This window comes from Triturus cristatus, chromosome 4_1, assembly GCF_964204655.1.
Source record: "Triturus cristatus chromosome 4_1, aTriCri1.1, whole genome shotgun sequence".
NCBI classification, from domain to species: Eukaryota; Metazoa; Chordata; class Amphibia; order Caudata; family Salamandridae; genus Triturus; species Triturus cristatus.
This window is the reverse complement of record NC_140585.1, coordinates 80,131,460-80,158,993: the sequence shown is the minus strand read 5'-3', so window position 1 is coordinate 80,158,993 and position 27,534 is coordinate 80,131,460. Positions and strand designations below refer to the sequence as shown.

Below are 27,534 nucleotides of genomic sequence, written 5' to 3'. Positions count from 1 at the left end.
AGGCTGCAAAGTAATGGGAAGCAACGGGTGGGTTCCGAGCCCATTATAAAGCACAAGGGTCTCGCAAGCGAGAGTGCGAGCACGTGCTCGTGCAGACGAGATATACAAAGGATTAGGGCCTATTGGATCACACCGTATGAAAGTACAGAACAGACCCCATTAACCTTGATGAGAAGTAGGACACCTCTTAGTAAAGATAATTTGGGATGGATGTCCAAGGCAAGAACGGTTGAGGGGTTGTCAGAAACGATGAAAGAATAACTATTAATCTAGCTAAATCAGTGCTTTAAATGGGCCAGTACTCACCGGTACTGAGTACCGGCAATTTTTCATTTCCTCCCCTTGAGTAACGGCACTTTTTCGAGAATGAAGAGAGTACCAATATCGCTATTGTCTGTGTGTCCACATTTCTCATCCAGTGGCAGAGAGAGAGAGAGAGAGAGCATATTATGCTCACTAAAGTTATACAAACTATGTCTCTTCGAAAGCAACTCTGGTTTCCAGGCTAGACAGAAACACCCACTAGTGGCGTGAATGAAAAGACTGCCTGATGAATTCCTCGCTTTTTGCAGCTGCGCCTTCACCAATCATGAGAACCAGAAAGCATACGTAAGTGAGCTTGGGGCATCATAAGTAACAATAAAGTGGATAACTCAGGAGGTAAATGATTTTGCTTAAAAGATCTGTTTACATTCTAATCAAAGGTTCAACTTGCCATAATATTGCATAGAGGATCAATGTGTCTGCTGGAAAGCCCAGCATGCAACATGTAAATCACAGATCAGTTGTTTTATGTAGATAGCTTAGTCAATTACTGTTTTTGTTGCATAGAGTCTTGTGTTACCTGCAGGTCAAAGGTTAACATCCCTGTATTATAGCTTAGTGAGTTATGAACCTGCACCAAGGACCTGACTGCACACAAGAAGGCATATATTTAGAACTCGCTGTTTTTTCCTCAATATTGTCTTACTTTAAAGTTGCTAAAAAATAGAAAATTTTCTTTGGATAGTTATAAACACTTATTAGTAAGTGCCAGATATATAGTTATGTGTGAGATAACTAATGGACAGATACATCCCACATTCAAACAATGCATGCAGATTTCTTGCATACAACCTTGGCACGGTTAAAAAGCTAACCCCGCCCCTTGTTCCGCCTTAGCACCGCCCTTGTGCCCGCCCTAAACTCCGCCCACTGCTCCTGCACTTATTTTTTTCCATTTAAAGCACTGCTCCTGTCTCTCTGTTTCTCATTCTCTCTTTCGTTCTGTCTCTCCTCGCTCAGTAGTTTTCTTTTTCTCTTCCTTTCTAGTTATGTCACTTGTTTCATCCCGCTTCCCCTCCTCCTCGAGCCCATCTGTCTTTACTCTCTGCTGCTCCCCTCTTTCTGCTCTCTCCCTCTTCTTTGCCAGAGTTTTCTTCTCTCTGACTCCCTCTTCAACCCATCATCTCTTCCTGTCTCCCTGGTCCCTCTCGTCTCATTGGTTAGCCTCAGCCAGCGTGACGTCATCAGCCAGCAGGCACAACAGAGGGCGATGGGGAGGGCTGGGATGAAAGAGACGGGCCAAGCGCGAGAGACGGGTGCCTGGAGAGAGCCCGGTGAAGGGGTGGGAGCGCCGAAGACCGAGCCGAACCCTGGACCCCCGGAGGCCCGGACCCATGCAGCCTTCGTCAGGCTTCCTTCACCCCGGGCACAAGGTCACACGGCTGCAACAGTCCGAAGGGCATCCCCGGGGCCCATCCCTGTGAGCTGAGGGCAGGAAGGAGGTGAAGGGCGGCAGAGACAGCGGGTAGCACACAGAAAGGGGTGGGGGTAAACGAGGTGGAGGGACAGAGGACAGAAACTGCCTGGAGACTTGACATCACAGAGACCCACCTCCAGGGCATAGCGCCCCCCGGATGCCCTGTCTGGTACTGCCTCCATCACCTACCTCAACTGCATACATCCCATGGGCATCTTCTAGCACCTGTCCCCATCAAGAGTCCCTGTCAGCGGCACCTGCCATCACTTACCACAGGAGGACGCCCAGGAGAACTCCCATCACATACCCCGCTAGAAGCATTTATTTCCTGAAACCCCACTAGAACCCTATGCCCAGACGCAAGTGTCATCTCTGACCACTGCCCCAGAGGCACCCACCATCACTGGCACCTGCCTTCCTCTGCCCAGGGACACCAACCATCACTGGCACCTGCCTTCCTGTGTCAGGGACACCCACCATCACTGGCACCTGCCATACTCTGCCCAGAGGCACCCACCATCACTGGCACCTGCCATCCTCTACCCAGGGGCACCCACCTTCGCTGGCACCTGCCATCCTCTGCCCCAGAGGCACCCACCATCATTGGCACCTGCCATCCTTTGCCCAGGGACACCTACCATCACTGGCACCTGCCTTCCTCTGCCCAGGGACACCCACCATCCCTGGTATCTGCCATCCTCTGCCCCAGAGGCACCCACCATCACTGGCACCTGCCTTCCTCTGCCCCGGGACACCCACCGTCACTGGCACCTGCCATCCTCTGCCCAGGGGCACTCACCATCACTGGCACCTGCTATCCTCTGCCTAGGGGCACCCACCATCACTGTCTCCTGCCATCCTCTGCCCAAGGGCACCAGCTACCTACCATGGCTCTCAGAAAAACTTCTTGCCAAGTTTCACCTCAGGTCCCACCGAGCTGAGGCCAGCCTCGGGTCCCTTGGGGCACAGGTGGAGCCCACTGCCTATACTGCCGAACACAAAGCAGTGGCCACTGCCCCATGCCCTAGGTGAACCGACCTCAGGCAAATCTTTCCCTGCACATCAAAGAGTATTACCACCGCTTCTTTTCATCTTTAATAACTCGACGTGAAAGTTTCTGCCTGCATGCAGAACTGTGGCATGCTTGGCATTGTCTCCTGGCATCATTAAGATCAGACGCAAGGGAGCTTAACTGCATTGTCTAGCCAGAAGAGCAGGGCAAACCTCTTGTAGCGCCCTGATTCCAAAATGGTGCTAAGCTGAGCCTTGGAGAGACGGGGTAGACTCATACCCTTAGCGGGTAGTGGCACCCCATTGGTGCCCACTAGTTCTCCAGCGCCTTGAGACCCTCACAAGTGCTTTGCTGTGCTTTACGAATCCTGATTCACTGTTTGAGTGCCAGGCGCTCTTTGCTCTAAGTATCACTGGCAGCATCGGAAGGAGCACAATGCCAAGAGGGGGGCCATGGACACCCTGTCACCCATACCCCCTGCCCACCGCAGGCCGCTGCTCCCGGTGCTCTGCTCTGCCACCTCACTGGTACTCAGCGGGGTGGGCATCTCCTGCCTCAACAAGTGGGTGTTCCTGGGATGCGCCTACCCGTACCCCCTCTTCCTGTCCGCACTTCACATGCTGACCTCGGCCTTCTTCAACGCGGCCCTGTTGCGGCTGGGGCTGACCTGCTCACGCCCCGGGGAGCCACCGGCCCGACTGCCAGGGTCCGCTGCCCCCCGCGTCTTTCTGCTCAGCCTGACCTTCTGTGCCAGCGTGGCCTGTGGCAACCTGGCGCTGCGGCACGCGGAGCTGGCCTTTGCCCAGATGCTGTACGCTGCCAGCCCGCTGGTCACCATGGGGCTGTCCCATGCCCTGTTGCGGGGCCCAGGGTACGGGGCGGTGGAGTACGCTGCCATGCTGCCCGTCTGCCTGGGAGCCTCCCTCAGTGTCCTGGGAGAAGTGCACTTTGACCCCACTGGCTGCCTGTACATCTGCATCACCATGGTCCTGAGGGGAGTCAAGTCCATCCAGCAGGGTGAGTGTGCCGCAAACTAAAATCCGGGCCTCTCTGCATGTGCCCCCTTCTGTGGGCGAGGCATCGTGTTTCTGCTGCTTTGTTGCTGTGTGTTCTGCTGTTGTGTCTCTTTAACCACGTGACCTCACATGTTTGTCACTGCATGCCCTGTTACTGCACAGGTGAATGTCACCACGAACCGAACACTACCACAACCTCACGCACGTGCTCTCTGAATGTGTGATTTCTATAACTCTCAGACCAAGTCGGGTGTCCAGCTTAGATCCATACCAGATTTTCTGGATAAACATTTGGGCCTGATTCACAAAGATAAATGTGCACGTGTCAATCTACTGCTGCACCTAGGTGTAAGAGTACACTCTTTTGCTATTCACCATTTAAGAGTGTGCATTTACACCTAAGTGCGGACTGTGGCTCCACCACCTGAAGCCAGGCAGTCGAGACATCTAAGGCAGAATTTACAGGTGTTAAGCTGCTATCAGTAACTTTCCACCAATAAGTGCAACTCTCTTCCACCGGGGCAGAAGTCTCCTGTAAAGATACACATACACCGTATCTTCAAAGGGAAGATGGTTTATTTAAGCAGCTTCTTTCACCCCAGCCTCCTCTCTTCAGCTCCTCCCCTTCTCAACCCCTTTTACCATCTGAATCATTCCATTCAGCGCAGGGAACTTCTAGATAGAATAAAGAACATGCAACAGCAAAGGTTCTATATACAATGTTAACAATGCCACACATCTCCCTCCCGATAACAATGTACAAAAATTAACTATGTACAGCTGTACAATTAAGTGCCTGGGTCTAACAGCGAACTACAAAATGATAACTAACAAAAAACACTTCCATTACACATAATCATCTAAGTACTTGGCTTCAATAGTATATCTAACACTTCTTCTCATTTTACCTTCACTCAAAACAAGCCTTGATATTGGATTTACAAATGTCTTCATCCTTCCTCATGCCATGCATAGGTTTCCATCCGATAAAGGCTCCATGACCTATGGTACTATGTCTTTACTGCATTCCTAAAAACTTTGATCACTCTCAGAGGCTGTAAAAATTTAGAACCATGCGAAGAAAACCCTTTGCGAGGAGACTTTGTCTTTACCGAATCTCCCAGTGTCTTGACAGCCTTGTGCAAATCCAACCAGTCCACACCATTTTCTTCATCTCCACCCCATTCTTTTTCACATCATCCCTCTCACATTCCAAACTTTGGGTCTTGTCCAATTCCTAAAGAGACAAAAAGGGTACCAGCTTTCCTTTTCCTAAACAGTTCAAATGGGGTCTTCCACGTCATAGTGTGAGGGGTAAACCTAAAGTTTTTGACCACATTAGAAATTTCAGTCTTCCAACACTTCTGATTGGCCAACACTTTCTGAATGGTTCCTTTAGGGCATGGTTGAACCTTTCAACCATTCCATTGGCCTCAGGGTGAAAGAGCCGTCCTTCTATGTGTGATGCCTCTCTCACACAGATACATCTCCATCTCCTTAGAGACAAATTGAACACCATTATCAGACAAGATGGTCGATGGTAAGCCCTCTCGCAAAAATCTTTTCCAAGAATTCTATAACATCCCTAATCTCACTGGAATTTGTAACTTCTATCTCTTTCTCCCTAGAATACATATCTAGTACAATGACATATTTATCAACACTCAACACTTTGAAGGGACCCAGTATGTCAATGGCCACCTCCTCCCAGCCTTCTGCTTCACTCCACACACTCTCTAGCCACACGCTCAATATAAATATCCATACCTGGCCACCAGTATGCCTGCCTCAGAATTTCTTTAGTCTTGCAAATCTTAGGATGTCCATCCTGAGCAAATTCTACCAAGCGTTCTCTCAGATTGCTGGGTGAAACAAGCCTGGTACCACGAAACAGCAACCGATCACGTACCGCAAGTTCAGATCCTATTTTCAATGGTTCTTCAGTTTTGGCATTCTTACCCCAACCAAATGTCACACCCTTCCTCACTACCTGTTAGGTATCATCATTGGCCAACTCCTCAGACCACTTACCCTCTTTGATTACTCCATCCCTGATGAGATACACCACATAGTTATCCTCCTCACAGAGATCCTCATAATCTTTACCTTGTATACCTAACATACTTCTGTCTACGAGGCCTGAATAACAATCAGAAAAATTATTGCTAGCACACGGTACATACTCCACATGGAAATTTAATTCCTGCAAAGCTACCACCCATTTTCATATCCTAGAGGAGAATTTAGCCCAACCCTTCCTCACTAGACTCTCCCTAAGAGGCGTGTGATCTGTTTTAACCAGAAACTCACCTACCAACACAAATTTCCTTAACTTCCTTATCGCCCAGAAAATGTCCAACGCTTCCATTTCCACCACGGAATAGTTGAGATCAGCTCCCCCAAGACATCTCGAGATAAATAAGATGATTTTCTCTTCATCTCTCTGCCTTTGCAAGAGAAAAGTACTCAACCCTGTGGAACTTGCCTCAGCCATAATGATGGTGCCTTGGCCAGGCTCAAAACCTTTCAAAGAAGCTGCATGAGATACATGATGTTTCAGCACAGCAAAACATAATTTGGAATAAGGCCACACTCCTCATTCCAAATGAAACTTGTTACTTTTTTAAAATAATTGCCGCATATTATATGTTTTATCTGCAAACTTAGAAATACATTTGCAATAAAACTCTTGACATTGCTTGAAATTTCACTACATCATCCTTACTTTTTGGTGTAGACATCTTGACAATAGCATGAACTAGCTCATTCCAGGGATAAATGCCAGAAGCTGTAATTCTAGGCCCCAAATAGTCAATCTCTGTCAAGTCGAATTTAAATTTCTTTGGCTTCAACGTAAGACTATACTGCCTCAGCTTCTCCAGTTCCTTTTTTCAAACGCCCATTATGCTCCTCCATACTTTCACTGAAAACTAAGGTGTCATCCTGATAAATTCTCACTCCATTCATACCATCAAACATACTCTCCATCATCCTCTGTAAGACCAAAGCTGCCGGAATGAGCCCAAATGGTATCCTCAACAATTTAAAAGTACCATAATGGGTAATAAATCTGTGAAATTCTGCGACTTAGGATGTAATCTCACCTGATGATAGGCAGACGTTAGATCAATTGATGACAAATATTTGGCGCCACCCAGCAAAGCAAGCATTTTTGAGATGTTTGGCAACAGATAGTGGTCCACTATTACACACTATCGAGTTCCCTCAAATCTATGCACATCCTGCCTTCCTCATAGGCCTTATGTGCCATGACTACTAGAGCAACTGTTCTGTGGCATCCACTTCTTCAATGGTGCCCCCAGATTTCAACTTCTCCAGTTCCTCCAACATTTTCTCTCTCACCCTGATGGGAACCCCTCTGACTTTACTAACCACCGGAACTGCATTTAAAAATAAGTTGGATCTTGTGTGCATACCCTTTTAGACACCCTAAGCATTCACCAAAGACTATAAGAAATTCTGCTTCATAGTTGGGCGTCTGTGAAACAACTTGGCGTGAGAGTTCACTGTTACCTTCACAACTCAAGTCTCTAAGCCGCACAGCAGGTGTCTCATTAGGATTCAAATAGACATTAACATCGTTCTGATGCATCCAACTCATCAGGATGTCTCCCCTCTCAGAGACATAAACTTCCCTACACATACATCTATCCTTGAAGTTGATACGATATTCAAAATAACCTGCTAATTTTATTGGCTCCCCACTGTACCCCTTTGGACGAATGTTCTGATTGTGCAACACAACTTTACCATTCAAGCTTTTACAATACACCTCACTAGGGATGAGGGTGATCTTAGCTCCTGAATCAAAGAGCATACGTACTGACACACCTTCAACAAGAACCGTTTCAATTGGACCATTGTCACCAAGGTCCGAAACCTGTAAAATATTCACCTCCTCTCCATCATCTTCTGCACCATACGTTACTTCAACAACATTTTGTTTCGCTCGACCACTCCTGCAGCACTTGGAGACATGGCCCTTACATTTAGCCTTCCAACCAACACATTCTTTGTAGATGGCCACATGGCTATATTTCCACATCTGTAACAAGTGCCCTGAATAATTTTTATCAAATTAGTTGCTGGAAGAATCTTTGCCATTCCTTTGTTGGAAAAAGCCTGTCTTCCCTTTCTCATCGTTGTCTGTATGATGTGCAGAAACTCTTCCTTACAGACTTCGACTTTTAGTTGCTCCACACATGCCTGACTATGCTCACATGTTTTTTCAATAGTTAGGACTTCAGACAAGGAGGGATCATCCTTTTGCCAACATGACTCCTTGACTTTGTCAATGCTGTATCCCAGCATGAACTGGTCTCTTAAGTGTTCCTCACAATTTCTGGTTGCATGTGGAGGCCAACTTCCTCAGAACAGTTATAAATTCTTTGACATTCTCTCTTTTTCTCTGCACACGCCTACTAAAATGGTATCCCTCCAGAACTGTTGAGATCTTAGACAAGTAGTGGAAATCAAGTATTTTTATACACACTTCAAAGTCATTCAAACCATCCGCTTGCTCAGTTGTCAGATTGGGAAGACGTTTGAGGACTTCTTGGCCCTCTGAGCCTAGACATTGGAGTAGTAGTGAAGATTTACGCTCAACTGTTAAAGCGGTACCTCACACTCACTCATAATGCGCAAACACATTTTCCCATTTTTTTCATTGTATTGGTGGTTCCCCTAGCCCCAGCAGAAAACAAACATTGGCATAGCCAATAGGTCTCGCCTTTGGGACCTTATAAGTGTTTTGCCATGCAGCACATTAACCATTTACCATTTCAAATATAGCAGAATTTCAATATATGTAGATGCGCTCTGTGAACAAGGGATATTTTTTTTGTTTTTTAAGGAGTGTGGCACAGAAAAACATTATTTTCTGAAAAGAGAAGTTGCTTCCCTGCTTCCTCAATGTGCACTCATTCCATTTATTCAGAGTGGCCTGCAAATGTTATGTTATGTTATATGTTTTGTTAGGCGCACAGCTGCCCCAGCTAAGGGGCGTCCCAGCCCTGAGACTGCAGACTGTTAGAAAGCACTGTGGGAGAGACACTGGAACCTATTAGACAGGAAAGAGATGAGTTTTAATGGCTTTGCGAAATAGAGCATGATTTTTGATACTTCTGATGTAGACAGGAAGAGAGTTCCAGAGCTTCGGAGCGAGGATGTGAAAAGAGCGCCCTCCCGCTCGCACTTTCCTCACCCGTGGGACAACGGCCAGGTGTTGGCCCATTGATCGTAGTTGGCGGGTGGGCATGTAGGGTGAAAGGAGATTTCCCAAAATATCTGGGGAGTGGATTTTCAGGATTCTGTAGGTGATACAGAGAGACTTGAGCCAGTGTAGTCTGCGGATGGCATTAGTTGTGGGACAGGCTCTCGGGAGGCCGAGTAGTGTTCGGGCAGCTGCATTTTGTGCCCTTTGTAGACGGAGGATCTCTGCTTTATTTGCCCCTAGTTAAAGTGAGCTGGCGTAATCCAGCCTTGATAAAATGGTGGCCTGGTTGATAACCTGACGGACTGTGGGGTAAAAAACACAACAACAGTGGTTTGAGCCTGCTCAGGAGTCTGAAACAGGTCCCAGCTACCATTTTAGTTTGGGCCTGAAAGGTAAAGGCGGAGTCAACCCATACTCCCAGGTTTTTGACGGCCTGTTTAGGGACGGGCGGACAGCCCAGAGTCGATGGCCACCAGCGCTCACTCCACAGCTCAGTGTCTTCCCCCACTAGCAAGATCTCGGATTTGCTTGCATTCAGTTGGAGGCAGTTGGCAGTCATCCAATCTGCTATAGCTGTTAAATCGTCCCTGAACTTAAGCACGTCTTGCGCGGAGTCGTCTGATAGTGCCACTACTAACTGGGTATCATCTGCATAAGATACCACAGTTAGTCCTCTACTCCTGGATACTGCAGGTAATGGCTGAATGTATATGTTGAATAAAGTTGGGATCAAAGCTTAGCCCTATGGGACCCCTTGTTGGGTAACGTGTGCAGAATCTGGTGGGACACTGTGTCGAACGCCGCGCTCAGATCCAATAGTATCAGAACTGACATTCGCCCAGCATCCAGTGCAACCCTCAGATGTTCGGTTACAGCTAAGAGGGCAGTCTCTGTGCTATGACCTGGGCGAAAACCATTCTGAGAAGGGTCGAGCAGATTGTTATTTTCTATGAATCTCGTGAGAATGGAATTGATAAAGGCTTCGGCGATCTTAGAAACCCACTGCTGGGGAGAGAGATGGGGTGGAAGCTCTCTGGTTTAGAGGCATCCAGTGTGGGTTTCTTTAGTAAGGGAACCACCATGGCCCGTTTCCAGGCCCTGGGAACTACCACCGTGGACAGGGACATATTGATCAGCTAACAAAAGGGTGAAAGAAGCTGAGGCAAAGATTTAAGGAATTGCTCCGGTTTAAGAGTGTCTGTAGGAGAGCCTGATTTAATTTTCTTGCAGATCGTGTGCATCTCCTCTTGTGAGAGTGATGGGAAGACAGAGAGTGTGGGGGTAATGTGGAGCCTACATGCAGGGCCTGTTTTGATCGCGGTGTGAGAGAAGGTCCTGTAGATGTTCACGACCTTCTTGATGAAGAAGGCGGCAATGTCTTCACATTGCTGGTTAGAAGAGATAGGGGAGCTTTAGGTTGCCCCGAGAATTTGAGATCTTTAAGCATCGCAAAGATGCATTTAGCAGGGTTACTGCTATTTCTAATCTCATCCGCACAATAGGCCGCCCTTTACATCTGGATGGCCCTGTGATAGTCTTTGTAGTCCAATCTACATGCCCGTTCCATGCTTTTGTAAGCTTTCCGGGCCGTGGCCAGATTACTATTATACCATGGGCTGGATTGGCTGTTACGGCCCTGTGACCACCTAGCAGGAATAAGAGTATCAAGGTAATGCAAAATCCAGTCTGATAGGGTACTTTCGGACGCATCTGGGTCATCCGGCATGCTGGGTGCATGCATGAGGAGGAGGGCATGGAACTGTTCGAAATCAAGTTTATGCCAAAGGCGTTTTAGGACCGATTTCCGAGCTACCTCCTGAAGGGGCCCTACTCCATGAAGTGCCATGGGTACTAGGTAGTGGTCAGACCAACTCATCGGGATGGGCCGGTTGACCGTGAGGGTGGATAGATTGGAGAAAACAGGATCTAGTAGGTGTCTAGCAGAGTGGGTACAGCCTAGGACACGTTGTGAAAGCTGGAGGGCGGCAAGATCTGCTAGGAAATTGCCTATCTCACAATCGTGTTTGGTATCCAAATGCAAATTCAGGCCACCAATGATGTTGAAATTGGCCGATCTAATAGTTAGTGTGCCTGCTGCACCAATCAGTGCAACCCTGAACTCTTTAGAGAGGCCAGGCGGCCAGTATACCAGGAGCCCAGACATTGTAAAGTTGGCATTGAAGGTGAACATGAAAATGGTTAGGCTAAGATAATTGAGCATATGATGTAAACAAAGAAAATGATGTGGGAAGTTCTCTTGAGGACTGTGCTTATTATTGATTGGTTAAAAAATATATTTATAGCCATAGGAGAATGGAAAAATACAACTCTAGAAATACAGGAAGTGTCGGTATAAGGTGTGAGTGTCCTATACTTAATGAAAAAAGTTTAAAACTGCGAAAACACAGAAAATATTAACACGATTCCCTGTCTGAATTTAAAAGGTCACAGCAAAACACGCTTCAAGTGGGAATGAACAATCATGACAAACTCTCAAGCTATGAGATCACACGTCATGTAGTTGGCGCATGGCAAAGATATATTTATCCCAAAACCACTAACCGGGTCCGCAGTGGCGTGCTGTAAGCTTGTACCTCGTTTTAGGAAAGTAAAGGTTTGAATGGCAAATGACATCTGCCTTATAAACGTGGTCAACGTGATCACGTAGCATGAAATGGAAAAGGTTTTGCAAGTAATTAACTCTCTGTACACTAGATGTTAAAGGTGCATATCTATCTAAACAAAAATTAAAAAAGAAAAACACACTGACAGCCATATGAGTAAGTCTTCATTAACTGTCCGTGTTGAAATGGCCATAAAACAGTGAATTTTATTTAAATGATTGAACAGAGATCAGGCATTTCTAAACCAAACAAGTGTATAAATAGCTGTGTTTAATCTCAGTAAATACCAAATTTGAAAAGGCAATCTAGTAAATAAAGAAAGACGAGCTACCTGAGTTTTGTTTGCGTGACATTAACCAAAAAAGCTGTGAGGGGTGGGAGGTGTTGGGGGGGAGTGAGGCATGGGGAGAGTAAGTGAACTGGAAGCAGCATTGCACACCGGTGAGCAGCAAGGAGAGGGGGAAAGAAAAAGTATTGCTCTCAAACAAAACATATGGCCACTAATGAAAGGATTCATGTAGCAGGGATAGTAGCCAGGGTGGCAACAAAACAGCCACAAGTTGGGACAAACACACACTATTCACCAGCAAAAGCAATGGAATTCGTAAAGGCAGGCCAAGCAACCAATAAAAAAGCAGTGGGCGTGTTTAAACCTCATAGAGGGAATACAGCATGCCTCGTAGAGCACCCCATGCATGCTGACTTTAGGCTCGACCTAAAAAGGAGGGGGAACAATGTTGTGCATTATAACAACAGTTTAGCCACAAACTGAGCAAATATACAATGATAGCATATATATACTGTAAAGAGTAAATATTACACTCTAGAAATTAAAATTTCTAATGTAAACTGTACACTAAACTATGCTACCACACACCACAGTGAAAATATCAAAACCTAATAACAGAAATACTACTGTTTCCCCAGATGTGTCCAACATACCTTCTACAAGCTGTGCACATCTGTGTGAAACACCAGGAAATGCGATAGTGCACTGTCACAACAGATAACAGAATTATTATCTGTGCACATCAACGTGACACCGCAAGCTTGAGGTGCTGTGCACATTGTGCCGGAAGAGCCGGGCTAGTGAAGTTGGCTCGCTGCAGCCCAATACATGCCTGAAGGAAACAACGCACTCTAATATTCAGTCTGTGCATCAATGCCATCCAAACCCATGCCAAAATGGCCGCCACCAGAGATAGCACCCTTCAGCACGTTGGGAACGCTGCACATAATAGAGATATGACGCATTTGCCTTCCCAGCTGGTATATGCACCAAGTGCACTGCGCACGAGCTGGAATGTGCATGCACACCACTCTCTTCGCTTGAGACACAAAGGAGTACCGTTTAGTCATGAGCAGGAAGGGACAGACAGCAACCCTTTTAATAAAACCATTTTAACAAGCATCAGGCTCCGAAGTACTTAGCCTGCACACAATACACTTGTTTCACACAGTCATAGTCTCTCTCTGCAAAGAATGTGGAAAACACTTGCCGTCACTGTCTCTTCTATAAGACAGTCACCGATCCACTGCCTCGTAAAACACTGCACCAGCAAAGTAAATACAGGAAAGGTCTCACCTAGGCAGTCCATGCAGGCGTGCTTGAAAAATCACTCGCAGGTCCGCTTGAAAGATTCCAAGGGCAAAAACGTGATCCGTACGAAGCGCCGTGAAGAACAACTTCAAGGATAGTAGGGAAGAGTTGGGGTGATGAGTTATTTTCTGCTCTTCACCAATGTAAAGCTGCACACACACCATATCTTCAAAGGGAAGGAGGTTTACTTAAGCAGCTTCTTTCACCCCAGCCTCCTCTCTTCGGTTCCTCTCTTTCTCAACCCCTTTTACCATTTGAATCATTACAGTCCACACAGGGAACTTCTAGAAAGAATAAAGAACCTGCAACAGCAAAGGCTCTACATACTATGTTAAGAATACCACATCTCCCTCTGGTAAAGTATAGAGAAAATAATGCTTATGAAACAAAAACAAATATATCTATTATTGTAAAATAAAGATATAGATTAATTTAAAATAAGTATTATTAACCTAGGCCTAATAAAATAAAGTGGTACCTTTAGAAATAATTCTTAAAATAAAAAAAAACATTCTCACTAGCATTTTAATAATTAAATATTATGTAATCAAGGTGATTAAAAGTTATGTGTTTATTTAACACAATTAAAATTTGTATTTATAGTTTACTTTATATATTTCAATAATTTATTATTTTTTATCATTTCTATGGCGTTTGTTGCAGTGCCTGCGAGTGGTAATGTGTGGTGCTAGACTTCTCCCAAGGTTGGATCTGGAGGACATTTTTTTACTTTTGTGGTTGTCGTAACTTTAGAAGTGAAGTTGAAGAATCACAATAAGCTGAAGCTTGTGTGGGTGGGTGTTTGCATTTTCATGTCCCTCCATGAACCCCCCCTTACTCCTCTCTAAAACCTTCCCATTCAGTAGTAGGTATTACTTATCTTCCAACTCAGCAATACTACTAAGGGGCCGATTACGATGTTATTTGGAAACTGCCCCGAACTAATCGGTTCCGGAATAGTTTCCAAACTAATCGGGTCCTGTGAGTCCGGATGACCAATTACGATGCTTACCAACACCGTCCGGTCGGACTCGCATTGACTTCTATGGGAGCCTGTGTTCCGTACGCTAACACAGGCTCCCATTGAGAAAAGGGGTGGGTGGGGATAACCTTGCACTCTGTTGCGGGCACCCCATGGTGCCTGTCACATTGTGCATGGTTGGGAAGAAGGGTCCCTTGAGTACACGGGCCACACTCGGACACCTCTGGGTGATGGGGGAACCGCAACGGGCCCCCAAAGAACGATTCTGAAAGCCATTTTGACTTGCGCAAACCGAATCGGAACGGCTGTCCGAATCGGTCATCGTGATCGCTTGTCCGGAATCCGGGTCCATAGAGCTGTACGAATCGGCTCTAAAGGACTCGGGCTGTCCAGATGCCTTTCGGAACCGATTTGGTCTGCTCGAACGTGTTACGGGCATCATAATCGGTCGTTGGGAAAACTGTACGATTCGGTAGGAAACAAGGGTTCCAAATCGGATTCGACAATACTGAATCCCATCCGGAGCCCTACCTAACGACATTGTAATCGGCCCTTAAGTAGTAAAAGTAGTAATTGTAATCATATGCATGTATAGAAGGGATGGGGAGGCGCTGGTGGGGGTCTCTGCACATAGGTTTATGAATTGCATTTTGTAGTACTTCACTAGCAGTCGTACTGAAGTACCACTAAACGTACTCAAATCACAGTTTGTGAACCCTGCCCTTGTGGCATGTTTTTTAGATCAATTGTTTGTCAGTGTATCCTAGGAGTCTGTCCTGAAAATATGGCATGGTTTCAGCTCTCTCGGTCCTCTGTTGGAAACCGTTAACTTGGGCACTCCCTTTGGAGATGGAGCCCAGCTCCTGGGTTTATTTCCGCAGTTACAACCCTCTCTGTACCATTCTTGCATACATTCACAATCCTTATCTGTTCAACCCCTCCTCGTGATGACGCTCTGTGTACACCAAAGATAGCGCCAGGTTCTTCAAAGGGAAGACATCACTTCTAGTCCTGATGGGAGCCATCAAACACTGCATGGGCAGAACTAATATTGTAAATGTAAATGTAAATGTGTATGTACTTGTATAAGCGCACTGCCACCCCCAACAGGGGTATCCTGGCGCTTTTACTCATACCGCTGTGGAACCCTTCCTGGCCTTTCCCTGTGAAATGTCCACTCCTGGGCACCCCCATGGTGAAGCCAGGCATCCTAGCGCTGCTGGGGCCGTTGTGGAGATTAAGCAAGCTATTGCCCAGAGTTGCAGCATGGGACCCATGATTAGAATAGGCACCGAGGCGAGAATGATCAGGTCCGAGGAAATTGAATCCAAGACCCGCCGAGGCGGGGGATTGAACTCTGGTCCCAGACCAGAACTCTGCATCAGGGTCTGCCGCTCTAACCATTGAGCCACACTTCTCCACTACCCATATAAACAGAGATCATGGCACTGCCCATCTCAGGGCTGGATGATGCCAGCAGTGCCACTTTTAGTTCCTTTTATTTGCCTAGTTAGATTTTACTGTAAGCACCGGGACACTCATTGAGGAGCTGCTGTGCTATATAAACCCCCAAATAACAATAATAATAATAATAATAAGAGCAGAGAGAATGCAATACCAAATCATTATCATCTGTCGAGACTTTAAACAGAAAGGCCCAATGGCTAATATTATCCCAAGTTGGCCCGCCCCTCTCTGCAGACCCTTGGGCCTGAGCGTGCCTAGATTCTGACAAAAGGTGGAAAACGCGCTTCCACCCAGTGGTGGTCAAGCTCTCAAACACCCTCCTTCCTTCAGCCAGGTGCACTGGGGATCTTCTGACCTTCAGACGACCTCTAGGAACCTCGCGATGTTCATCAGAGACTATGTCTGGCTTCTAGGCAAGATTCCATAAAACAATTAACATAGACTATAATTCCAAGTAATGTAGCTCAACTTTCTTCTCAGTCTGAGCTAAAGACATTTGGGCAAAGGTGGAGTGCAGCAGTGGTAGCCACATTAGTTAAATCTTTAAAAGCTGTTGTCTTCTTACAGCAGGTCAGTTCTCCTGGTCCTGCTGCAGAGAGAGGGAAGATGGACAATGATGGAAGCGGGTGACTTCTCGCTCGTAGGCACCTGGACTCTCAATCTCCCCTCAGCCGGTCACAGCAGAACCTGTGGAAGCCTCTCTCTCCAGAAGTGCTACCCACTGATGCTTGTGCTCGGGCTGGTCTCCTCTCTAGAGTCTCGCACCTTTCAACTCCACAAGACACCACTCGAGGTGTGAAACCAAGCCCACCCCTGGTGTTCAGACTGCCCCTTCCCATAACACAGAGCCAGGCCACCTTCTTTGTCCCACACACCAGACGGCTTCTGCAACACATGCTTTTAACAGACCTAAGCTAGGGGGCGGGGCATCTTCCACACCCGGTCGCACTTGCATCACTCTCTGGTGCCAAAGTAGAGGGCACACACGGTCCCATTCTGTGCCATGTGTCCGACTGTGCCAGATATCCAAATGCACCCCCGGAGGTGCCTTGACAACAGTCCATCCTAGACCAGAAGGAGAAGAAGATGGAGGCATCAAGACTCCGGGACCAAGCCTCTGTATCACGCACTCATTGTGCTAGAATTAGGCCTAGATTTCTGTATTGGATTGAGTGTTTGACATTGTTTCGCATTCCTTCCATCGTTTGTTCTTCATGCATTTGGCGCCCTAAGTGGGATGGTGTGCTGAGACGAGGGTCCCGTGCTCACCTTCCCACTGTAGTCAAGCTGTCCTGGCTGATGAGGGGTGATACCCTGAAACTGGTCCCAGGATGCTTGTTTCCGGTCCAGGGAGGACCCGGCCTGGCAGTTTGGCTGGACCATTCCTATTGGATCAGGGCCAAGACTGATTTGCATATGACTGGATCCAAACTGGAATGGCGTGGTGAGCAAACAAACAATAGCTTTAGGCCCCGATCTCTGTACTGGGGTGAATGTTTGCCATTGTTCAGCATTCTGTCCATCATTTGTTCTTTTTTCTCATTGCGCAGTTAGGCGCAGCAGAAGCTCACAGCATTCTGGCATTCACAGTATGTGTCTGCCACTCTGTGCAGCCTGGGGTCCCTGTCTCCCAACATTTCACTTTAGGCATCAGCCACGTGCTCTTCGAGCCTTGAAACATCTCCCCAGTGGTCGCAAAAAAACTGAAAATGAACCTCAGAAGCTGAACAACGATTTCCAGTGAGGGCAGAGCTCACTTTGCTTCCATTGCTGGGCAAACGCTGGACCTTGCAGGTATAAAACTGACATTGAGGATTTGGAAAGCTTGCACTGCCAAAAGTGATCAGTTAGCAAGGAACAGCAAATCGTGATTCGCAAACTGTATTACGAAAGACTTGCAGTTCCAGGAAGCAGCCGCAAAACCACCACCACCAAAGATCTGTCTGTAAGCTGGTGCTGAGTGAATCTGGAGAGCCTCGTGCTTGCAGGTTTGTGAGACGCCTGCCAGGTTAGCTGCTGGTGTAGTCAATGCGTGTGTAAATGCGCTTCACGCAAACAAGAGCTCAAGTAAGCGCTTGCGAGCGCCAGAGGATCTTGCGCAATGGATGGCACCGCGATGACGTGTGTACGTGAATACACTTAGATATACTATAGCTTGATGTCTGGGCGCAGCCAGCGACCGCTGCCGTGTCCACGCGTCCCGCAAGGATGCTGCACACTTTTCCCTTCTCAGACGGTTTCTTCCTACTCTCCCTCTGAGCTCTTGGATGGTTCCGGAGACCCCCTCCAGCGCTGTCACGCATCTGCTGTGGCTCGCACCATGTTTTTCTCTCCGAGCTCTTGGACAGTCCTGGAGAACTCACCTTCATATTTTTGGACCGGTGTTATGACGTCACTTCCGGCCCAGCTCCATAGCCCTGTGTCTGTGAACATGGGTGCTCAGTCCCGTTCTGTGTGTAACTTCCCCGTGAAGGCTACTTTGGGAAACCAGGAGGCGCATTAGTGAGTACAATTGAAAGTAAATCCCAAATAAACATTTTGTGCAGTTTAAGTTCTTATTCATTCATTTGTGGTGTGGTGTGATTATCCGTCAGTTGCTTGTATAGACAAAGCTGTGCAAAGACTTCTTCCAAACATTCTTTAATTTCCAAAAGTGAATTTATTTATGTATGAATCATATGATTTTGTATGAGTAAAATACGGCGAAAGGCGTTCCATGTACCTAGTGGGCGTGGGTGGACGGTCCCCAGTCCTGAAGAGGGCTGTTTATCTTTCATTGAGTACCAGGAGTTGGGGCAGCTCTCTCATAGCACCCGAGAACGAACAACACCGGCATACCAGGCGCGGCCACAGGTCACCCACCTGAGGGGGCTTTGGCTCAATCAGTGTCAATGGAGACATGTGAGGGACAGGGGGCTGGGAGTGTTAATAGAGAACCGTGAGGGACAGGGGACTGGGAGTGTTAATAGAGAACCGTGAGGGACAGGGGACTGGGAGTGTTAAAAGAGAACTGTGAGGGACAGGGGGCTGGGAGTGTTAATAGAGAACCGTGAGGGACAGGGGGCTGGGAGTGTTAATAGAGAACTGTGAGGGACAGGGGACTGGGAGTGTTAATAGAGAACCGTGAGGGACAGGGGACTGGGAGTGTTAAAAGAGAACCGTGAGGGACAGGGGACTGGGAGTGTTAATAGAGAACCGTGAGGGACAGGGGACTGGGAGTGTTAAAAGAGAACCGTGAGGGACAGGGGACTGGGAGTGTTAATAGAGAACCGTGAGGGACAGGGGACTGGGAGTGTTAATAGAGAACTGTGAGGGACAGGGGGCTGGGAGTGTTAATAGAGAACCGTGAGGGACAGGGGACTGGGAGTGTTAAAAGAGAACTGTGAGGGACTGGGAGTGTTAAAAGAGAACCGTGAGGGACAGGGGACTGGGAGTGTTAATAGAGAACTGTGAGGGACAGGGGACTGGGAGTGTTAATAGAGAACTGTGAGGGACAGGGGACTGTGAGTGTTAATAGAGAACTGTGAGGGATAGGAGACTGGGAGTGTTAAAAGAGAACCATGAGGGACAGGGGACTGGGAGTGTTAATAGAGAACTGTGAGGGACAGGGGACTGGGAGTGTTAAAAGAGAACCGTGAGGGACAGGGGACTGGGAGTGTTAATAGAGAACCGTGAGGGACAGGGGACTGGGAGTGTTAAAAGAGAACCGTGAGGGACAGGGGACTGGGAGTGTTAATAGAGAACTGTAAGGGACAGGGGACTGGGAGTGTTAATAGAGAACTGTGAGGGACAGGGGGCTGGGAGTGTTAATAGAGAACTGTGAGGGACAGGGAGCTTGGAGTGTTAATAGAGAACCGTGAGGGACAGGGGGCTGGGAGTGTTAATAGAGAACTGTGAATGACAGGGGACCGAGAGTGTTAATAGAGAACTGTGAGGGACAGGGGACTGGGAGTGTTAATAGAGAACTGGGAGGGACAGGGGACTGGGAGTGTTAATAGAGAACTGTGAGGGACAGGGGACTGGGAGTGTTAATAGAGAACCGTGAGGGACAGGGGACTGGGAGTGTTAAAAGAGAACCGTGAGGGACAGGGGACTGGGAGTGTTAATAGAGAACCGTGAGGGACAGGGGACTGGGAGTGTTAAAAGAGAACCGTGAGGGATAGGGGACTGGGAGTGTTAATAGAGAACCGTGAGGGACAGGGGACTGGGAGTGTTAATAGAGAACTGTGAGGGACAGGGGGCTGGGAGTGTTAATAGAGAACTGTGAGGGACAGGGAGCTTGGAGTGTTAATAGAGAACCGTGAGGGACAGGGGGCTGGGAGTGTTAATAGAGAACTGTGAATGACAGGGGACTGGGAGTGTTAATAGAGAACCGTGAATGACAGGGGACCGAGAGTGTTAATAGAGAACTGTGAGGGACAGGGGACTGGGAGTGTTAATAGAGATATGTGAGGGACAGGGGACTGGGAGTGTTAATAGAGAACTGTGAGGGACAGGGGACTGGGAGTGTTAATAGAGAACTGTGAGGGACAGGGGGCTGGGAGTGTTAATAGAGAACTGTGAGGGACAGGGGGCTTGGAGTGTTAATAGAGAACCGTGAGGGACAGGGGGCTGGGAGTGTTAATAGAGAACCGTGAGGGACAGGGGACTGGGAGTGTTAATAGAGAACCGTGAGGGACAGGGGCCTGGGAGTGTTAAAAGAGAACCATGAGGGACAGGGGACTGGGAGTGTTAATGGAGAACTGTGAGTGACAGGGGACTGGGAGTGTTAAAAGAGAACCATGAGGGACAGGGGACTGGGAGTGTTAATAGAGAACCGTGAGGGACAGGGGACTGGGAGTGTTAAAAGACAGGGGACTGGGAGTGTTAAAAGAGAACTGTGAGTGACAGGGGACTGGGAGTGTTAAAAGAGAACCATGAGGGACAGGGGACTGGGAGTGTTAATAGAGAACTGTGAGAGACAGGGGACTTGGAGTGTTAATAGAGAAGTGTGAGTGACAGGGGACTGGGAGTGTTAATAGAGAACTGTGAGGGACAGGGGACTGGGAGTGTTAAAAGAGAACCATGAGGGACAGGGGACTGGGAGTGTTAATAGAGAACTGTGAATGACAGGGGACTGGGAGTGTTAATAGAGAACTGTGAGGGACAGGGGACTGGGAGTGTTAATAGAGAACTGTGAGGGACAGGGGACTGGGAGTGTTAATAGAGAACCGTGAGGGACAGGGGACTGGGAGTGTTAATAGAGCAGTGTGAGGGACAGGGGACTGGGAGTGTTAAAAGAGAACCGTGAGCGACAGGGGACTGGGAGTGTTAATAGAGAACTGTGAGGGACAGGGGACTGGGAGTGTTAATAGAGAACTGTGAGGGACAGGGGACTGGGAGTGTTAATAGAGAACTGTGAGGGACATGGGACTGGGAGTGTTAATAGAGAACTGTGAGGGACAGGGGACTGGGAGTGTTAATAGAGAACCGTGAGGGACAGGGGACTGGGAGTGTTAATAGAGAATCGTGAGGGACAGGGGACTGGGAGTGTTAATAGAGAAATGTGAGGGACAGGGGACTGGGAGTGTTAATAGAGAACCGTGAGGGACAGGGGACGGGGAGTGTTAATAGAGAACTATGAGGGACAGGGGACTGGGGACTGGGAGTGTTAAAAGAGAACCATGAGGGACAGGGGACTGGGAGTGTTAAAAGACAGGGGACTGGGAGTGTTAATAGAGAACCATGAGCGACAGGGGACTGGTAGTGTTAATAGAGAACCGTGAGGGATAGGGGACTGGGAGTGTTAATAGAGAACTGTGAGGGACAGGGGGCTGGGAGTGTTAATAGAGAACTGTGAGGGACAGGGGGCTTGGAGTGTTAATAGAGAACCGTGAGGGACAGGGGGCTGGGAGTGTTAATAGAGAACTGTGAAGGACAGGGAACTGGGAGTGTTAATAGAGAACTGTGAGGGACAGGGGACTGGGAGTGTTAATAGAGAACCGTGAGGGACAGGGAACTGGGAGTGTTAATAGAGAACCGTGAGGGACAGGGGGCTGGGAGTGTTAAAAGAGAACCGTGAGCGACAGGGGACTGGGAGTGTTAATAGAGAACTGTGAGGGACAGGGGACTGGGAGTGTTAATAGAGAACTGTGAGGGACAGGGGACTGGGAGTGTTAATAGAGAACTGTGAGGGACAGGGGGCTGGGAGTGTTAATAGAGAACCGTGAGGGACAGGGGGCTGGGAGTGTTAATAGAGAACTGTGAATGACAGGGGACTGGGAGTGTTAATAGAGAACTGTGAGGGACAGGGGACTGGGAGTGTTAATAGAGAACTGTGAGGGATAGGGGACTGGGAGTGTTAATAGAGAACTGTGAAGGACAGGGAGCTTGGAGTGTTAATAGAGAACTGTGAGGGACAGGGGACTGGGAGTGTTAATAGAGAACTGTGAGGGATAGGGGACTGGGAGTGTTAAAAGTGAACCATGAGGGACAGGGGACTGGGAGTGTTAATAGAGAACTGTGAGGGACAGGGGACTGGGAGTGTTAATAGAGAACCGTGAGGGACAGGGGACTGGGAGTGTTAAAAGAGAACTGTGAGGGATAGGGGACTGGGAGTGTTAAAAGTGAACCATGAGGGACAGGGGACTGGGAGTGTTAATAGAGAACTGTGAGGGACAGGGGACTGGGAGTGTTAATAGAGAACCGTGAGGGACAGGGGACTGGGAGTGTTAAAAGAGAACCGTGAGGGACAGGGGACTGGGAGTGTTAATAGAGAACCGTGAGGGACAGGGGACTGGGAGTGTTAAAAGAGAACCGTGAGGGACAGGGGACTGGGAGTGTTAATAGAGAACCGTGAGGGACAGGGGACTGGGAGTGTTAATAGAGAACTGTGAGGGACAGGGGGCTGGGAGTGTTAATAGAGAACTGTGAGGGACAGGGAGCTTGGAGTGTTAATAGAGAACCGTGAGGGACAGGGGGCTGGGAGTGTTAATAGAGAACTGTGAATGACAGGGGACTGGGAGTGTTAATAGAGAACCGTGAATGACAGGGGACTGAGAGTGTTAATAGAGAACTGTGAGGGACAGGGGACTGGGAGTGTTAATAGAGATATGTGAGGGACAGGGGACTGGGAGTGTTAATAGAGAACTGTGAGGGATAGGGGACTGGGAGTGTTAATAGAGAACTGTGAGGGACAGGGGGCTGGGAGTGTTAATAGAGAACTGTGAGGGACAGGGGGCTTGGAGTGTTAATAGAGAACCGTGAGGGACAGGGGGCTGGGAGTGTTAATAGAGAACCGTGAGGGACAGGGGACTGGGAGTGTTAATAGAGAACCGTGAGGGACAGGGGGCTTGGAGTGTTAATAGAGAACCGTGAGGGACAGGGGCCTGGGAGTGTTAAAAGAGAACCATGAGGGACAGGGGACTGGGAGTGTTAATAGAGAACTGTGAGTGACAGGGGACTGGGAGTGTTAAAAGAGAACCATGAGGGACAGGGGACTGGGAGTGTTAATAGAGAACTGTGAGAGACAGGGGACTGGGAGTGTTAATAGAGAAGTGTGAGTGACAGGGGACTGGGAGTGTTAATAGAGAACTGTGAGGGACAGGGGACTGGGAGTGTTAAAAGAGAACCATGAGGGACAGGGGACTGGGAGTGTTAATAGAGAACTGTGAATGACAGGGGACTGGGAGTGTTAATAGAGAACTGTGAGGGACAGGGGACTGGGAGTGTTAATAGAGAACTGTGAGGGACAGGGGACTGGGAGTGTTAATAGAGAACCGTGAGGGACAGGGGACTGGGAGTGTTAATAGAGAAGTGTGAGGGACAGGGGACTGGGAGTGTTAAAAGAGAACCGTGAGCGACAGGGGACTGGGAGTGTTAATAGAGAACTGTGAGGGACAGGGGACTGGGAGTGTTAATAGAGAACTGTGAGGGACAGGGGACTGGGAGTGTTAATAGAGAACTGTGAGGGACAGGGGACTGGGAGTGTTAATAGAGAACTGTGAGGGACAGGGGACTGGGAGTGTTAATAGAGAACTGTGAGGGACAGGGGACTGGGAGTGTTAATAGAGAACCGTGAGGGACAGGGGACTGGGAGTGTTAATAGAGAACCGTGAGGGACAGGGGACTGGGAGTGTTAATAGAGAAATGTGAGGGACAGGGGACTGGGAGTGTTAATAGAGAACCGTGAGGGACAGGGGACGGGGAGTGTTAATAGAGAACTATGAGGGACAGGGGACTGGGGACTGGGAGTGTTAAAAGAGAACCATGAGGGACAGGGGACTGGGAGTGTTAAAAGACAGGGGACTGGGAGTGTTAATAGAGAACCATGAGCGACAGGGGACTGGTAGTGTTAATAGAGAACCGTGAGGGATAGGGGACTGGGAGTGTTAATAGAGAACTGTGAGGGACAGGGGGCTGGGAGTGTTAATAGAGAACTGTGAGGGACAGGGGGCTTGGAGTGTTAATAGAGAACCGTGAGGGACAGGGGGCTGGGAGTGTTAATAGAGAACTGTGAAGGACAGGGGACTGGGAGTGTTAATAGAGAACTGTGAGGGACAAGGGACTGGGAGTGTTAATAGAGAACCGTGAGGGACAGGGAACTGGGAGTGTTAATAGAGAAATGTGAGGGACAGGGGACTGGGAGTTTTAATAGAGAACTGTGAGTGACAGGGGACTGGGAGTGTTAATAGAGAACTGTGAGGGACAGGGGACTGGGAGTGTTAATAGAGAACTGTGAGGGACAGGGGGCTTGGAGTGTTAATAGAGAACCGTGAGGGACAGGGGACTGGGAGTGTTAAAAGAGAACCATGAGGGACAGGGGACTGGGAGTGTTAATAGAGAACCGTGAGGGACAGGGGACTGGGAGTGTTAATAGAGAACTGTGAGGGACAGGGGGCTGGGAGTGTTAAAAGAGAACTGTGAGGGACAGGGGACTGGGAGTGTTAATAGAGAACTGTGAGGGACAGGGGACTGGGAGTGTTAAAGCAGAACCATGAGAGAGAGCAGGATGTGCACAGCCAGAGATGCATGATCCCACTTCATCTTGCATGACCTGGAGCTACACATCCTTGTGCCTTGTGCCGCGGAGCCATCATGCAGCCAGACCCATTGGGAGATGGATGGATGGATGAGAGAAGAGGGTGAATGCCAGAAATGAGCACGCCTCAGGGTGTTTAGAGTCCTGTCCTCTAACAGTCTCATATTCTCTTTGCAGGAGTTCTGCTGCAGGAGGAGAACATTGACACCATCCTGCTCCTCTACGTCATGTCGCTGTCCAGCTTCTTCCTGCTGTCCTGCGGTACCCTGCTGTTCGAGAGTGGGGCGCTATGGGAGCTCCTTGCCCGGGGCAGTCCCCGCCTCTGGGTCTCCCTGTTGCTCAGCTGTGCCAGCTCTGTCCTCTACAATCTCTCCAGCTTCTTTGTGGTCAAGCAGACCTCGGCCGTCACTCTCCACCTGCTGGGGAACCTGGTGGTTCTGGGGAACGTGGTGGCCTCTCAGGCCCTCTTCGGGGGTCCGGTAAGCCTGCTGGGTGTGGCTGGCACAACCCTGACACTGTCCGGTGTCCTCCTCTACCAAAATTCTGCCTCTGTGGCTTCACTCGTGGCTTCCTGGAAGGAGAGGCGGAACCGGTGACAAACACCAGGATCAACAAATTCTCCTTGAAATGAGAAATGGAACGGTGACTTGATTTATCAAGAGAGTCCTTCGTGAAACGAGAAACACAACCTGTGTCACTGATGTGGTCAAGGATTCCTTCTTAAAAAAATAATAAATGGACAGCAGTAAAAAAAGTGGGGGAATCAGAGCTATCGCTCATGAAACCAGAGAGAGTGATGCTGATCGAATGAGACAATTAACTTTTGGACTGAGAAATTGAGACTGTCTCAATGCTGGGATTAGAACAATGCCTAATAAAACAGAGTATGAAGGGAAGATGGTTACAGAATGGAAATACTCCAAGATGGAACAAGAAACAGTAACACCAGTGGGGACCAGAATCCCTCACAGATCAGGGTTCAGTGACCCTGGTCAGGACACAAGAATTCCTCATGGACTTAGAGATGGAAATGCGATGGAATGGAAGAAATCCGTCTGTGACACCAGTCAATACAGAAATCCCTTTTAGAAGGTGAATCAGTGACGCCAGTAAAGAAAAAACAAATCGCTCATGGAAGCAGGCACGGTAATAGTAATTGAAAGGAAGCAATAAGCGTTGGCACCGATGTGGGTGAGATTCTCTCTTAGAACAAGATTCAGTGACACCAGAGAAGACATAGACGCAGTAACTGCGGTGGACTGCAAGCAATCACTCATGGAACAAGAAACTAAAAACATGAAACTGGTGGAGTGAGGCAATACCTGGTGTAATGAGAAAGAAAGGCAGGATCATGCGAGGCTGTCAGGCCATCAAGTGTGGAAGGAGAAAGGCAGATGGTGACATGGGGGTAAGAGGAAGTCCTCCTGGAATGAGAAATGGAGGCACCAACACCGATGGGCTGAGAGGAATCCATCATTGGATGACAAATTGAGTTATTGACACTGGCAGGGTAAAAGGGTTCCTCGTGGAACAAGAAACAGAGTGAATAACACTGGGCAAGTCAAGAGATGCCCTAATGGAAGGGGTAAGGGAAATGGAAACAAAGATGAACTTGAAAGAAGTTGTAGTGAAGTTTGAATTGAAGTGGTAACAGTAGTAAGTTTGGAGGGAATCCTCGACTCACTGAGAAATAAATGGTGGGATGCGCGGATTTAATCTTTGAATGATAAATGGAGATACCTTCACCACATGGGTTCGGGAAATTGCTCCAAGCACAAATCTGTTCTTGAAATCAATAGCACAAAAGATCAGGCTGTAGAAGTGTGATGTACTGGACTACCAGGACTAAAGGTGGAGGCCCCAAGGCTGCAGTCTGTTGTGGATGTGCAATAAAAGCAGCTGAGAGTGGGCTTCCTACCACTGCTCGGGTCTTGATAATTTGTGTGTCAGTCCTTTTTTGTGGATTATAGACACAAAGATCACTGAGACAATATGGGGCCATCGAGAAAGAAACATTACTCATTGGAAGAAGAGTTGGATAGGAGCCGGAGTGGAATGTGAAAGGGAGAACAGTTTGGGCGGGTATAAAGTTTGAACAGAGGTGGTATACTAGAAAAGGTCATTTGGAACGGGTGCAAAAAAGATTGAGATGGGTTCAAAGCGGGGTGTCAGTCTTTAAATATGAGTGGACTTAAGACTGAAGCATGGTTTGGACTTCAAATTCAGTTCAATAGGCTTCGACTTTAAGTGAGAACAGATTTAAGTGGAATGCGGAAAGGAACTGGGTTGTTATTGGGGTGAGGGGTGAGTTAGGAGTGGGGTGGGAACTGGAGAACATTTGAATGTTGAAAAATATTAAGGTTTAATGGATGATTGTAAATTATGATGTATAAGGAAAAGGAGCGGAACTAGGTATAAGAGCCTGAATGGGATTCAGGTGTGAATTGTAATGGGAGTAGAGAGGGATTGAGGTTGCATTGCAATTGGAATAGGATCGGGTTTAGAACAACAGCGGGATTGGAACTGGAGAGAGGTTTGAATGGGAGCGATCATGATATGGAAGTGATTTTGAACAAAAGTGAGTCTAGAGTAAGAGTCACATATAAATCTTGTTTAAATTGAAATGGTATTAGGAGGGTAATGGGTTTGGAATGAGACGGGGTTGGCATAAGAGTGGGATTGGACTGGGATTGGGGTTATATCAGAACTGTGGTCAGAATAGGATTGCGGGGTTGAGGGAGGATTGGGACTAGGATGGCATTGGGATTGGAATGGGATTGGGGTTGGAGTGGGTTTGGGGCTCGGATGGCATTTCATTTGGAATGAGATTGGGGTTG

At 48.0% G+C, this 27,534-nt stretch overlaps 1 protein-coding gene across 1 annotated transcript; it reads left to right on the top strand.

The window, feature by feature from the left end:
- Positions 1 to 1,225: 1,225 nt before the first annotated feature.
- Positions 1,226 to 26,635, top strand: LOC146839581 (solute carrier family 35 member E4-like). The gene is made up of 2 exons (XM_085651650.1): positions 1,226 to 3,770; positions 24,875 to 26,635. Exons 1-2 carry the CDS (start codon positions 3,206 to 3,208, stop codon positions 25,291 to 25,293), a joined length of 984 nt encoding a protein of 327 aa, XP_085507776.1. The 5' UTR covers positions 1,226 to 3,205; the 3' UTR covers positions 25,294 to 26,635.
- Positions 26,636 to 27,534: the final 899 nt, after the last annotated feature.

Bases quoted from the DNA above. Each gene is read 5' to 3' on its own strand.
- LOC146839581 (XM_085651650.1), top strand. From the start codon at position 3,206: ATGGACACCCTGTCACCCATACCCCCTGCCCACCGCAGGCCGCTGCTC. The intron at 3,771-24,874 runs GTGAGTGTGCCG...TTCTCTTTGCAG, and splicing joins AGTCAAGTCCATCCAGCAGG to GAGTTCTGCTGCAGGAGGAG.